Consider the following 15,743-nt stretch of genomic DNA (forward strand, 5'->3'; position numbering starts at 1 on the left):
CAAATTCCCATCCCCCCCGTCTGACCTTCTTATTAGATAGTGACTTTTTTACTCACCTGTGAGCTTTTGTCACTGTTCCTTTCTGACTTCATTTGAAGCATCTTCACTAAGCTGTCAATTCAGTGAATGTCTTAAAGTAACTTTTTTGCTCATCACTACCCAGCATCTGTTCTTGTGGAACACCTTCTCTGGTTTATAGGCTTTATGGTCTTTACACAGTGCGTAGGTACTGGATCAAGTTTATGAATGTATAATGTAGAACATGGAATGTGGTTGGACAAACAAACTACCCTTTCGTTTGAATCCTGACTTCAGAATTGCTTTGTAGATGGTGAAGAAAAGGAAACTGCTAAGATAGCTCTTGCCTTCACACCAAAAGTACTGGTTAGAGCAGGGGTGGGTAGTTATTTCAGGTGGAGGGCCACTTGCTGAGTTTTGGCAAGTCATTGAGGGCCGTGTGACAGGCAGCGAGGGACAGAAAGCTATTAATTTTCTAAAATTTTTAGGGGTTGGATAGAATGGCCTGGTGGGCCGCATCTGGCCTGCGGGCTGTATTTTGCTCACCCCTGGGTTAGTGTGTCTCTTGTCACTTGCAGGGAGGAGCAGCTCTCTTACCTCACCATTTTTATAAAAGGAACTTTTATGGCAAACCTGGGTTGTTCCTTGGTGCTTTGTGTGGAAGCACAGTGTATTGCATGACCTTCAGGCTCCTGGGTTATCCATTTTTTTTGTTTTGTTACTTTGCATTTTACATTCTTTAAAAAGTGTTTTGGGATGGAGGATGGTAGTCTTTAGGAAACACCTTGGATTTCAGGGAAATGTTGACATGGATTTTTCAGCTTGGGACTGTCTTTGAGATGTTTAAAAGGATCCTTTAAACTGTACATACCTTGAAAGTGTGTTTCATTTTAATTGTTTGAGGAACCCAAACTTCACCTCCTGTTGCTGCTCAGATTGTTTAGCATTGGAGAGACCTGGGAACCAAAGCCAACATAATAGGGAATGTGCTATGTTTAAAAAAAGAATGTCTAACTTTCTGTCTCTTGCCTGTTAGAGGCTTTGTATCCCTCCTGTTCAAAGATCAGGTCTACATGATTGATCTGCCTAAAAAGGTCTTGTTAGGTTAGCTTGGTTAAGGTCCACCATTTTTCCTGTCAGTGGGGTGCACAGCCATGTCATTAGCATTGTGTCCCATCTGTCTTTGACTTCCCAGTCTGTTTTACAGTTAGGTCAGTTAGGGGCAGCTTTTAGCACCAGTCTGGACTAGGGCTTGAACTCATATGTGGAGCCACTCATTGTCAGTGCAGTAAAGGCTGAATCCTTATACCTGGGCTCAAACTCATAACTTTTGCTAGATTATTTCATGTTAAGCAAAAAGTCATCTTCTCCCACTCCGGCTTTTGAATGTCAGTGTTGTTGTTTGCTGTTAGGAGAACTAGTTTCTCAACTTCCGGTTACTGCCAATAGTTTCTGGTGATTACAAAACTTACTAGTCTCAAGCACAGGAAGTTTGGTAGAGTGTTAGCTCCATCATGTGGTGAAAATGTAGATCATAAGTTTCTAGGTTTCTAGTTTCATAGTTTCTAGGGTTGGAAGGGACCTGAACGGATCATCAAGTCCGACCTACAAAGGTAAGGTTTTTATGGATGTGCACAAATATTTAGCCAATTGGATTCAGTATGTTCTGTGTGATTTTTTTTTTTTTTTTTTTTTTTAATTGTATATGGGATATAAAATGCTTAAAAACCTATTTCTATACTAAACCTTTTTTCCCCCAGGGGACTAGCAACTTTAAAATAAAGAAATCTCTAAAATATCCAGTTAGGAGGGAGCCTGTTGTTAAAACTCACTGAAGAGTTAATTTCACAGCTATGGGAAACTTTAAAGTGCTTGAGGGAAGAATGTTCTTAAAGAGACTTATTTTCTTTATTTATAATAAAAATTACCCTATATATTTTTTATGATGAACCCATTTTCCAGACTTGTGTGGAAAAGTAGTGTTTGAGTAGAGGCTAGTGAGTCTTACATTACCAAATCCTTTACTTCAGTGTTAAGGCTGCAAAATGAGGCTGGAAGCGCAAAAGAGATTATTATTGTTTTTAAAATCTAGTGTTTGTTTATATGGCTATGTATAATACACTTGACATTGACTTCTAAAGTTGTTTGTACGAATTGTTCATAATACAGCAAATATTTATAGCTTCCTTTCTGATGAAAAGCTGTTTCCTAGCAGAATGTACATAGCTCAGTTTATAATTCTGAAAGATAGCTTATTTACAGCACATTTTTTTTTTTTGTGGACTTACAAACTAAAGAAGTGTTATCTCTTCATTTATTATAATCAGCAGTAAATCAGGACTTTGCATTGGCTAGGGATCAAAGTCTGAAGAAGTGTCAAACTGTGGAGACATGTATGAAACATGTCTGCTGGTTTTGGGTTTGGATTTCTCTTGGAGGAAGGGCAGGTTGAACATACCCTACATATAGGTTCTTACTTAAGCTGGGATGCCCAACTTGGGCTTGGCTGCTACTTGACTAGTAGGAAGAAAAAGGGTACTTACAAGTCCACTTGTACTTAAATGAGTGGTCAGTTGTGGTAGCTTTTCATTAGGTCTCTTCTTCTTTCTTCCAGAATTTGACCAATGAAATGCTTCTCATTATTGTTAAGGTGGCTGTCAATGGTGATAGTTTGATATCTTGGGGCACTCTCTCTTTTTTTTTTTTTTTTTTTTTCCAGTCTTTCTCAAATTGTCTCTCACAATTTGCTGTATTTGCTTTACATTTTAATGGTGTTTCACTCTTACAGTTGTGCAAGAAGCCTTTTTAAAAAATAAATAAATAATTATTTTGTTTTCCAAAATCCTCTACATCAGAACCACATATAGGTGTGGTTACAGGTGTGGTGTTTTTAATTGATCAGCTCTCTCAAATTAGTGTTATAATTTGCAAGCAAATTTGAAGCAAGCTGAGTAAAAATTCTTGAGGAAAAGCAGGTGCGGGTGGATGAGTTAGCACAATGATAGGGTCTAGAAGAAGCAGGGTTTGAACTTGCACTTTCCAGGAGAGAGCCATCAGATTTCAAAATTACTGTATCATGACTGCCTTAATATGTTGTTTGTCTATTAAAACTTGTTGACAACGTAAGCAGTTTAGGATCTGAATTTCAAGAAGCTGCCCATGTAGAAATGCGCAGTTTTCTATTATATTTGCATATCTCTTTGTAAACTAGTTACTCGCACATCAAAATAACCAATTTTGCATAGGAAATAATTGACTTGCCTGTTCAGCACATGATGGGGAGATGATTGTATTAAGAATATAATAGGATGCTCGCTTGCATCTGGACCTCCACACCTACTTTTGAAGACTTTGAAGAATTTTAAATCATGTCTTCAATTTAAAAAAAAAAATGTCAGTAAAATGATGCAGCTAGGAACCGTTTTAACCAGAACAATTTCTGTTGTCAGTTGTAAAGCTAGGCGTGGTGTCTGTCATTCTGGCTTCCTTATCTGTGTGTGCTTTTTGAATACTTTTACTAATTTGTAGCTCATACTGCTTCTGATCACTTTTTTCCCTTGCAGATAATGGTTTAATTTTCAGGGGACTGCTACCCCACAGGTCTAAGAAATCTGTTGCATTTTCTGCTGAATCTTAGAACAGAGTTTTCTTGCAGCTTTACTCCCTATCAGTCCCTTCTAGCTATCTGGTGCACGTGAGACTGCGATTAACCTTCTTTTCAGTCTTTTACGTTGGGTTCAGAGGTATAGAGACTTCTTTTTCAGGGACTGTTATTTCAGCACCCACGTTGAACCACTCTAGTTTGGTCTTCCTCTGTGTGAGGTGTAGGGAAGAGTCTTCAGAAGTGCTTAGCTGCAGGTACTTGTTGACATTGGCACTAGCTGACCCAACCTGATAGCAGCCAAAAAGGGCCCAGAATCCTCATTTTGTGGCTGTTGTATCAACCTCCATACACAATTGTTCCTGCACAATATTGGGGTTGGTGTTACTGCTTTGGCACAGACCATGCTTTTTGACAAGTCAGGAATAGTCCTGTGTCATGGTATCCAGTTCAAGATGATCATTTGGGGTGGTGGGTCCATTAGATTTACCATCATTTTCACCCCCTCCCTCCCGACCTCCTTGAGCGTCTTTGCCTAGATAAGGATCCGTTCACTATAACCAAATGTTCTAGTAGGTTTTAAAGCATAAGAGGATTTAAAAATTAAGACATAAAGCCGTTATGCTGTGATACCTTGTTATGAAAATAGAGCCCCTTAAAGGGTGTTTTGTACATTTCATACCCACTCTTAGTTTAAAATTTACTTTAAAATAAATGTTGATACTTTTTCAGTTCCAATCTTAAAACATCTATATCTAGTGTTTCTCTCAACTAAATTTAGGTAGTCATAGGATTACAGGGAATGTCTACGTGTGGATAGAAATTGGATTAAATATAGAAAGTAAAGGAGTGAATATAAATGGTCAGTTTTCAGGATGGAAAGAAGTAAACAGCAGGGTCCCTCAGGGTTCTGTGTTGGGACTAGTGTTGCTTAATATAAATGATATGGAAAAGGGTGAATAACGAGGTGGCCATATTTTGTGAATGACATAAGTTTATTTCAAAGTGGTAAAGACCGAGGTGGACTGTGATGAACAAAAGAAGATTCTGGCATGGCTGAGTAAATGGGCAACTAAAATGGCAGATGAAAATCAGTGTAGATGAGAGTAAAATGATGCACCTGGGCAAAAGTAACCCAAACTATACCCATGCTGTGATGGGCCTCTACATCAGCTGCTACTACACAGAAAAGAGATATGGGAATCATTGTGGACAATTTGCTAAAAGCATCAGCTTGGCACTCAGCAGCCATCAAAAAGGCAAACAAAATGTTAGGGATTATTAAGAAGAGAATTGTAAACAAAACCAAAAGTTTCATCATGGCTCTTTATAAATCCATGATGCTGTGCCCAGTTTTGGTCCCCACACCTCAAAAAAAGGATATAGAAGAACTAGAAAAGGGCCAGGAAAGGGCAACAGGGGTGATTTGTCATACGGAGCAGCTTCTGTATGAGGAGAGACTAAAGAAGCTAGGCCTATTCAGTTCAGAAGAGATGCACTTAAGGGGGGACATAAAGGTTTACAAAATTAAACGGTGAAGAGAAAGTAAATAGGGATTTATTATTTATGGTCTTTCATAATACAAGAGCCAGGGATCACAATATGAAACTAGTAGGTAGTAAGGTTCAAACTAACAAAAGGAAGTTCTTTTCCATGCTGTGTGTAATTAAAGTGTAGAACTCATTGTCCTGAGATCTTGTGGAAGCTGACGGTTTAGCCAGGTTCAAAAAGGGATTGGACAGATTCTTGGAGGAAAGGGGCATCAGTAACTATTAAGCATCAAAGTTAGGGGTACAGCCTCTGAATCAGAACTTCCTGTACGTTTTAAGTGATGGAGGCTGAAAGAGAGGAAAAGTGGCAAAAAATCCTAGTCATACCCAGTTCATTCTCCCTTTCAGCATCCACTCTCTGCCACTATAACACAGGATAGTGGGCAAGATGGACCTGTGGTTTGACCCTGTAAATGGCAGTTCTTATCTTCTCATTTTGTGTTAAGTGTTTTTTGCTTCAAAGGAATGTTTTGCTTTTAACTAAGAACTTTCCTGGGTCTTTCCAGTAATGTATGAAAACAATTTCTTTTTTGATTATTTTTGCAGCATGTTTAAAAGCAAACATTTTTGCTATACTGTTAGGTACAAAAGATGTTTTAAGTCTTCAGATATTGGAGCATATGAATAACCATTGAGCATATGAAGGAAGGAAAGGTGGGGGATAAAGAATTTTGGCCTCTGTCTTTTTCCTTTTTCTTAATAGCTCATTTAACTTCTGAGTTAAATTTTTTTCTTCTATTTTTAGAAGGCTGTTGACAAAATGAATGCTGTCACATTCATTTAGGTAAAAATGGTAGCCATGATGACTGTTGCGATTATTTGTGTTCATCCCATTGAGCCATGAATATTAATGTAGATATTGTTTTGGCTTGCCTGAATACTCTACTCAACTTTAAAGCTGTTTAGAAGGTGTTCTCTACTAGTAGACTCTTTAAATCTTTCCCTGTTCCCTTTTCTACATACTGTGGGAGCTGCTGTTCTGCATGGCCTGTAAAGCTGGTAAACTGAGAGATGTTGAGAACATTCCTACCATCTTTTTCCTAGGTTTTATTTTCATTGCATAACCAAATGTATTGCATTGTTGGACTTGTGTAACTGTTAAACAGTGGTGCTGTTTGTGCTCATTTCTAGTCATCGCTGAATTTGGAGAAACATTCTGAAAACTTTTCGTGGACAGAGAATCGTTATGAAGCGAATCGTAGACGACACAACTCTTCAGATGGGTTTGATCCTAGCATTGGACGTCCTAATGGAGGTAAAACTGCTTTGAAACATCTCAGTTACATTTATGGACTTGTTTTGTAATAATCTAGTATCTCTGTCTATGGACCTCCCATGCTTAATATACAAACACCAATTACCTTATTTCCTAAAAGAATGGTTGCTCAAAGGGGCACTGGAGCAATATAGAGATAGATGTTGTGAAAGTGTGGCCTTTTTCTCATGGTAGGGTGGCCTTGGGTATAATAGCACATGGTTGGGAACTGGTGTACTGGTGTTTCATAGTTGGTAGGGTCAGAAGGGACCTGAGCAGATCATCAAGTCTGACCCCCTGCCATGGCAAGAAAGAGTACTGGGGTCGAACTACCCCAGCAAGGTGTTCATCTGGCCTCCTCTTAAAGACCCCCAGGGTAGGAGCCAGCACCATTTTTCTTGGAAGTTTGGTTCCAGAACCTAACTACCCTGACAGTGAAGTAGTGCCTCCTGATATCTATCTAGTCTGAACCTAGCCTCTGCCAGCTTGTGACCATTATTTCTAGTCAGTCCTGGTAGTGCTCAGGGGAACAGGGACTCCCCTAATGCCTGCTGGTCCCCTCTGACTAGGTTGTAAATGGCCACTAGATCCCCCCCCTCAGCCTTCTCTTGTGGAGGCTGAACAGGTTCAGGTCCCTTTAGTCTCTCTTTGTAGGGCCTGCCCTGCTGCCCCTGATCATGAGTGACCCTCCTCTGGCCCTCCTCTCCATGTTATCCACATTCCTCCTTGAAGTGCAGCACCCACAGTTGGACACAGTACTCCAACTGTGGCCTGACCAGTGTCGCATAGGGGAGGAGTATCACTTCCTTGGACCTGCTTGAGATGCATCTGTGGATGCATGACAAGGTATGGTTGGACTTCCTGACTGTGTCCCCACACTGCCGGCCCATGTTCATTTTGAAATCAATGATGATTCCAAGATCCTTTTCTGCCTCTGCACTGATGAGAAGGGAGTTCCCCAGCCTGTAGATATGCTGCTGGTTCTTCCCTCCCAGGTGCAGGACCTTGCATTCGTCAGTGTTGAATCCCATCCTGTTCTCATCCATCCACCCCTGTAACCTGTTTAGGTCCAATTGCAGCCTATTCCTCCCTTCTAGTGTGCCCACTTCCCTCCACATCTTAGTGCTGCTGGGTGCTTTGCATTTCTCTTTAACTGGATGTTAGCATACTACTTTTCTAGTGTACTGTACATAGCAACATGCACAGCTGAAAGAGGGATCTGACTGTACTTAATTGTCAGACTGCATTCCTTTGGGCTGTCTTTTAGGGCTGTGCGGAGCTTCAGTCCCTGATTCGATTTGGCTTGATTTGGTGGCCGAATCTTCGAATTGAATCTGGAGACCCTCTAATCTCTTTCAGTCAAATTGGAACCCTCTGATTCAGAAAGATTCAGTGATTCAAACACAGACAGAGCTTTGAATGTTTTTTCGACATACCTCAAGGTACAAGTGTGGCTCATGAACGCTGCAATGCTGGGGCAGATGGAGCGTCCCACAGGAGTGCGGTGGGGGTCCCAAAGCACTCAGCAGCAGCCCCAGACCAGAAGAAGCGCTTACAGGCCCCGTGCTTCCCCCTTCCCCTCCATGCGTTCCTGTGGGACACTCCATCTGCCCCAGCATTGCAGCATTTGAGCTGTGTTGGTACCTCAAGGTGGGGGGGGAAGTAAAGCTGTGTCTATGTCCAAATTGCCGATTCTCTGAATCAGCATTAATTTTCAGATTTGAATTCAGCTGAATTGAATTGGGGACAGCGATCCAAATCAACGAACTGAATCGCTGTCCCCAATTCAGGCTGAATCCGAGTTGAATAAGACCCCCTTCATTACACCCCTGTTATCTGTTGCTTTCTAGCACTGAAACAAAGTTCCTCTCAGTGCAAGGTAAAGTGGTCTACCCTGTTGCCTTTGTGGGGGAGTCCCACTTTGCCATTGTTTTAAGGAATGTAGAACAGTATTTGGTTCATCACAATTTAACCTGTCTAGCAATTCCGCAACATAGAACTTCTGTCAAACCTGCTAGTTTTGATGATATTTCTCTAAAATTTAAAAATCTAAGGACACTTTGGAAGAAAAGAGAAAAATGGTTGGCGTTCACAAGGCAGGAACAGTACAGAAAACATAAACCATCGTGGAGGATACCATGGCGGAGGGTCCCGCTCTCGTGCCAGCGCTTTCCACTGTGGAAAAAGTCAAGGACTGCATGAAAACAGTGTACCTGACAATGAAACTGGGAAAAAGGAAGACAAGGAAGAACCCAAACAATTTGAGGCTGAGGATTTTGTAAGTTAATTGTAATTATAATAAACAAGGTTTCATTGTTTCGGCAAGTGCCATTTTGTCCATTGCAAGCTACTTCATGAGATTTCAGGAGTTACAGCTCATCTTATACAGGGATCACCCTTTCCATAGGTAAGAGGGTGTTAGTTGTTTGTCCACTAACTTTGTTTCTGTAACCCAGTTTATTTTAATTATTGGTATTGTCTGTAGTCTTCTCTTCTGTGTTTTTATAGATCAAACTAGCTTTGGGTTCTAGGTCTATTTTGAGTAGTTTCACTTCAAGATTTTACAGCAATTTAGCATGGCATGTTCTGCACCAGTAGTTTTCAACCTTTTTATTCTATTCACTCCTTCATGCTGCTGATGGGGAGTGCTCTTCTAGCTCTGTCTGGCCTAGCACATGTAGACTCCCCACATGTGGCTCCAGGTCACTGGTGGGGATTGGAGACCATTGGGCCAAGTTCTGTCTTCTAGTTACTGTAGGGTAGTTCCCTCCCTCACAATTCTAGTCCTGGAGCTCTAATTGACAGAGTCCAGGGATGCATGGCTGACAGGTGAGGATGCTGAGGAATTAACAAAAAAATACGTGAGGCTTGGTTCAGGATATGGTGTGCTTATGCTGCTGTGGTGTGAAACTGTGCTGTATGCCTTGCTTTTCAGGAGTCTCATTGGAGCCAAACTGAGAAGTGGCCTCAGCAGAAAGCCCCAGTTGTACCTGCATTACATTTATTTAGGCAACAGTGCCACTTGTGCTACAGGTCTTCCTGGCTTGGCTCTAATGTGCCTCCTAAAAACCAAGGAATGTGGAGCCATATTACTGCATAGCGGTGGTGGCAGTGCCAGTGTTGCAGCACACCCAACAGGTTCTTATGGCACCCTGGATGATGGTACCCAGTATTTTACATATTAAATAGTACACAATTCATTCTGCCGTGTAGAAATCTACATTGCAATGTATCTCCTAAGTTTTGCAACTTGAGAATTGCAGGAAAATGGTTTGCGGTCCCCCTTTCTAGAGTACCAGCATTCTGTCTTTTTTTAATTCTCCTCCTGCCACCTCTCTCCCTTCCCAACCAAGCAATCCATAGAAGTGCATTTATTGCAATCCAAGAGAGGCCTATTGTGAGGGGATGAAATTGGAGAGGGCTTGAGCAGTAAAGTAGATATGTGGGCCAGTTTATTTGCCATTTTCTGTATCAATAAACAATAAACCTGAGGACAAGAGATCACTTTTTACATTTTATTACTATTTTCTGTTGCACTTCATTTTTAATCGGTCACTCTTGAAATACGAGTAACATTTTAAATATTTCCTTTCAGCCATCTTTGAATCCAGAATATGAAAGGGAACCAAACCAGAATAAATCTTTAGCTGCAGGTGTGTGGGGTAAGTGGTTTTATTTAAATAATTAATTGAACCTAAATATATTGTTTCCATGTCTCTAATAGTGTTTTACTTAAGCACACAGAAAGGAATGAGAGGTTTTTTTTGGATATAATATTTATTCCTTTTGTATATCATCATAACTTGAAGTTGAGGATTTTGTCTTTACTGATATTTTAATATCTTCTTATGGAAAAGGTGGCCTTTTCCCATAATTTATGCAGTGAGCATGACCATTAAAATTGGCTCTTCAAGCACATGTATTACCACTGTAAGACCCTTTTTTACAAAGGTGGTACCTGGAAATAGTCTTTGGACAAACCACATGAGCAAACAGAGGTAAGCTGATGAGAAGTGTCTTATAACTAATAGCTGGAGACTTCAGAAAAAGTCTTCTGGCACATTCTTGAAGGAGAATGTAAGCCCCTGAAGGAAGTCTCCATGAGACCCTGGCATCAGGTTTAGGAGATCGCCAGGATAGCTTCCCAGAGGAGAAAATTTAATACAGTTTCTCAACAGAAGTGCTAAAAACTGTGTGTCCAACGCAGAAAAAGATGCTGATGGAGCTGTAATTTTGAAATAAACAATTTCTGCCTTCTAGCATTCTCTTTACTTGGACCACATTGCTGGTCAACACTCTGGATACTGCAAAATTGAGGAGAATTAATATTCTTGTTTCGTTTCTGTACAGAGTATCCTCTGAATCCTAAATCTAGATCTCCAAGAATGCTGGTCATTAAAAAAGGCAGTACAAAAGACTTGCAAATATCTGGATTTCCTGTAGTAGGAAGTCTTCATTCACAACCTGTGAAGAATGGAACTGGTACAAGTGTTTATAAAGGATTAGTCCCTAAACCTGCTACTCCACCTGCAAAAGTAAGTTTGAATTCTGGAAATATAAATAAATATACCTCTAATATTAGGATTCATTTGCATTTAATTTCTGGGAATGTTTCCTTTCCCTGCCTTGTTATGGAGCTAAACTTCAGTATTAAATTCACTCTCTCATCACATCAGGAATTGACATCCCTGGGAACTAACAGTACAATGGTATATTACGTTGTTGAAAATGCTCTCCTTAATATTGTGATATGTAACAGAGTTGTGTAACTTGTTCTATTGCATTGTTAAACCAAAGGAGACCACCCTAAATTCAGAAAGGGCAAGCAATATTTTGTAAAACAAAAACTGAAAATAAGTTGAATGTAATTTCTTTCCAATGAAGAAACAATTTTAGTTTTGTACTAGTATTAATTAGGACTATGGTCATAGTAGTATTGGTTTTAATAATTTTGGTTTTTCTAAAAATTACTAAAAGCACATCTGTTTAATTACATTTTTGCTTCTGTTTAGCCTGTACAATGGAAAAGCCAAACAAAAGAAAATAAACTTGGGACTCCATTCCCTCATGAGTCAGCATATGGAATTGGGAACTTCAGTGCTTTCAAATCAACTGCCAAGGCTTTTAGTGCATCACAAAATTCAGGGAAAGAGGTATTTTTCATCCAGTCCTTTAAAAATTTGAAATGATCTGATTAACTCACTGGGTACCAAGTGAAAACGATAGAATTTTTATTAAATTACAGGATTTATAGATATTTATCTTATGGGAACAGACAAGCTACAGATGACTGAAATTTTAATTTCTTAATGTTGCCAGCATGTGTACTTGACATCCTGTATTGTAGTTATGGTGTGGAGGAAAAATAATGGATTAGTAATTTTTTTGAACTTCTCTAAACTGAAATATTTTTTAAACTGAAATATTGCTGTTGATGAGAGAGAATCAAGGAATTACCAGTTTTGGCTTCAAAATTTGTTGCATCGTTGGGTATACACAAAGTATACAGAGTATCCAAGGGTAGCAGGAACTTTTAATATCCTCCTTTTATTTTTTTTTCTTTATGTAGGTATACTATGTTAATTTTGGAATGTGGATGCAGGTGAAACCTGAAACTATAGTAGGCATGGATCTTTTTAAGTTTTGCTCAATAAAAGGAACCTTTCGTTTCTCATCAGCATAGTTGTTTCTAATCCATCAGTCTTTCAATATTGTTTGTCCTTTCTCCCCCGTTTAGTGTAATCGGTCAAATTCCTCATCGCCTGTTGACAAAGTTAGTCAGCCTCGTTTAACAAAATTGACAAGAATGCGCACGGATAAGAAGAGCGAATTCTTGAAGGCATTAAAAAGGGATAGAGTGGAAGAGGAACATGAAGATGAGAATCATGTTGGGCAAGAGAAGGTAGGGGTTTTCAACAGTTAATAATAAAACATATCTCAAAACTTGTTGTAGTGTATGTTTGTTTTGGTTATAACTAGACTTGCATATACTTACTACCACAAAAGTAAAATTGTCCCAGTAATTTAGAAAGTCATTGTGATAAATAAGTGTGGAGTCCTACGTTTGTTTAATGGTATGAAAAGAATTTATTATTTCTTGTTGAGTTGTTTGGAGCCAGATACTCAAAACTGCCCTTTTTATACCATGGCATTTAGTTCGTCTTTTTAACAAGAATTGATACATTTCTTCAGATTTATATTTTTACTGGACTTTTGTTGGCAGCATATGAAATGATGATTTGACTGCTATTCTTTTTTTATTTGTGCTTATTATGGTTGCTCATCCATGTAGCTACTGATGATTTCTTACTTATTTCATTTAATCCTTTCCATTGCATGTTAGTTTGAAGTAGGCTTCTTTTTTTCCATTAGGATTCCGGGCATCTCCTTAGTGATGCTTGCTTTTGAGTATATCGAGAGCTGAGTGACAGTTGTGTTAATATGCTAATGTTTTAATATGATCCAATAGCTCAAAATTGCTTCTAGTTTGACTAGCATTAAAGCTTCTAAATTAACTGGGTAACTACTAAAACAGATTACTAAGGATTGTAGAGGATTCTCCATTACTGGAAAATTTTAAAATCAAAATAAGTTTTGTTGAGAGGCAGTCTTTCACGTGAAAATTCCTGTCTAACTCCAGTCGTAGGACCTCCCTGAATATCGACTAAAAGCTCATAATACTTGTTTCTGGTTTTCAATAATTGTTTCATATAAGCCATGAATTTTGCTGTTAATGTAAATGTACTTAATTTATTCCACTACTAAGCAGCATAATAACACTTACAACCATCTGAATTAATTGAGGGGGAAATCCAGTTTCTTTTGAAAAATTGAGCATATTTGATCATGAAATCAGTGAGCAGGAAAAAAAACTTATCCATGAATGGCTTCTTTACAGTTACTTTTCAGCTCATTTCCAGTTAGTACTTTTAAGACCACCATACGGTATTTGTCCAGCTTCCCATTTTAGCGAAGGATTTTAGGAAATTGAAATGCAAGTGTTTTCAAATAATATGCTCTCGGCTTCTAAAGCTGTGCCAGTTGACCCAGGACTACTGAAGACCAAGAAAGAAAGGAAGAGGAGAATAAAAGTGAAGGAATGGAGGACAAGACCAACTTTTTTTTTTCCAGTTACTTGTTCTCATCAGATTTAAGAGCTGTCTTTTGGATGGATGGATGTCTGACCATTTTAAAGAGGCAAAATACTCATCTTCAGATTCATCATAAGACATGTAGAACATTCTTAGTGTGGGCAATGGATTTTTGCCAACTCAATACAGTGATGTACACAAACACCTATAGTATTGGGGAAGTAAGAACTGTCAACACAGAAGAAAGTATTTAAGCTACTGCACAATAATAAAGTAACTGTCAACAGGCTGCAGAAGCAGCAATAGACTCTAAATTTGAACAGAGAAATGCTCAAATGAATAAGTAGCTCCTAAGATACTGTTGCAATGAGAGTTGTAGAAAAAATCTGGTACGGTTAGGAGACTAATAGGAAAGACCACTTGGAAAGAAATGTACCCAAAACCATTATAAAGGTGAGCAGCATACTGTGCTCAGAACAACACTGAAAATAGCATATTCATCTCCGGAGTATTACTAACACTCGTCATTCCTGCAGTTGGGTTATCTTTTGGGCAGTCAGCTCAGGAACATAAGTTACTAAAAGATAAGCAAGAGCGAGAACTTGTCTTGTTAGTTACTGTGCAAATATATCCTTGTGCCTCCCTTTACTCTTTTTTTTAAACAAAGTAGCTTGCTTGAGTTTCATTGAGGGGTAAGCTACCTTGTATTAGTCATGTAGCAGTCAGATTGCTGCTGGTACCTGAGCTAGCTAGTTTGGGTATGACTGCAGTAGATCTACTTAGCGTGACATTTGAAGCCATCCCTGTTTGTAGTGGTTTAAAATTCCATGAACTTTCATACAACTGCCATTGATAACCTTGATGTTCTGACCAGATGTAAAATTGAAAACTTACATTATACCTAAGCTATTTACTTTGTTGTAGTTAAATTTCCTTCCCTAAATTACTGTTGGTTTGATTGCCATTTACTTGGAGTTGTCTTTCCATTCCACCCTAAGAGGGCTTGCAGCCCAATCTGCTTTGAGTAAACACTGTGTGTTCATTGGAGAGACATTTTTGTAAAGCTTTGAGAGAGACTGTATGGAAAAGTAATGTGGTAGAAACTCATAGAAATGACTAGAAGTCTTTCCAGAGTGTTTTTCCTAAAACTCTGAGTTTTATAAATCACTTTTGGATATATTCACTAGCATTACAATAGACTATTAAGTTGATTTTTTTTTTCCATTGTGATCGTGATGTTTTAAGTATGGGGATTTAGTTTACACACACATTACAGAAATGTTTAGTAACAGCAAAGCACTTTTCACAGTTCCTTGAACCTAGTGAAGAAGTTGGTTGCAATTTAAACAATCGACCCCCCCCCCAATCTCCAAGTATCAATCTCTAAATTTATATTTAAAAAAATTTAGACTTTAACATTTTGAAGGTCACTTATGAATCGGCGCAACTATAGATAAATTGTAGCATTTGCCAAGAGCTTACTTTGTGAAAATAGACCTTTTTTAGAATAGCATGTAACAAATACTTATTGCACTTCTTAACAGGATGATGAATCATTTAACTTGCATAATAGCAACAGTGCTCATCACGAGAGGGACATAAACCGAAATTTTGAAAATGAAATTCCACAAGAAAATGGAAATGCTTCGGTGACCTCTCAGCAAATCATTCGGTCTTCAGCTTTCCCACAGGCAGATGTCCTTTCGAGCTCACTTGAGGCAGAGCATAGGTAAGTAATGAATTTAGTATTGGTGATGGGACACCCAGTCCTGAATTGAGAATTGTGATGTGAATGTATTTATTCACATACTGAAGTGACTTAAAACTTAAGATCTGCTCAGGAGGCTTTGCACTTAATTTTTAAAATTCTCAAGAATGATTCCTAATTTAACAGTTAATTAGGACGGTGTTATGAAATAGATTTCCTTTGCTTGTGCTACATCTCTCACACTGTCAGTTTTAGAAAGGATGTGCCTGTGTATCTATTTTAAACTAGATGAGATTTCATCTGTTTTTGAATGGAATGGAATACAAATAGCTTGCTTTCAGTAAAATATGTCTCTAGCATATGAATATTTAGAATAGGCATTTGAAATGCACAACACAATTATGTCTCAGATTAATATGTATGTACAAACTTGTTGTTCTGTTTTAATCTCTTGAAAATAAAACATAGTTCAGTTAGGGATGTGAATGGTTAAACATTTAACCATTCCCATCCCTAACTG

The 15,743-nt window shown here is 38.7% G+C and overlaps 1 protein-coding gene across 2 annotated transcripts in view; it reads left to right on the forward strand.

Annotated features, from left to right (window-relative positions):
- The window catches only part of GPBP1 (GC-rich promoter binding protein 1), a 55,180-nt gene that overhangs the window by 31,456 nt on the left and 7,981 nt on the right, over window positions 1-15,743 (forward strand). The window contains exons 5-11 of one of the 2 annotated variants that reach the window (XM_019532098.1): window positions 6,301-6,424; window positions 8,479-8,702; window positions 10,020-10,086; window positions 10,775-10,959; window positions 11,437-11,577; window positions 12,162-12,326; window positions 15,060-15,244. In XM_019532098.1, coding sequence (XP_019387643.1) covers window positions 6,301-6,424; window positions 8,479-8,702; window positions 10,020-10,086; window positions 10,775-10,959; window positions 11,437-11,577; window positions 12,162-12,326; window positions 15,060-15,244 — 1,091 coding nt within the window. Of the gene's footprint in view, window positions 1-6,300; window positions 6,425-8,478; window positions 8,703-8,812; window positions 8,832-10,019; window positions 10,087-10,774; window positions 10,960-11,436; window positions 11,578-12,161; window positions 12,327-15,059; window positions 15,245-15,743 lie in introns of those variants that run through there. The other variant, XM_019532100.1, reaches the window with a different exon arrangement.

The sequence above is a fragment of the Crocodylus porosus genome, unplaced genomic scaffold, assembly GCF_001723895.1.
Source record: "Crocodylus porosus isolate Cpor-Errol unplaced genomic scaffold, CroPor_comp1, whole genome shotgun sequence".
NCBI lineage: Eukaryota > Metazoa > Chordata > Crocodylia > Crocodylidae > Crocodylus > Crocodylus porosus.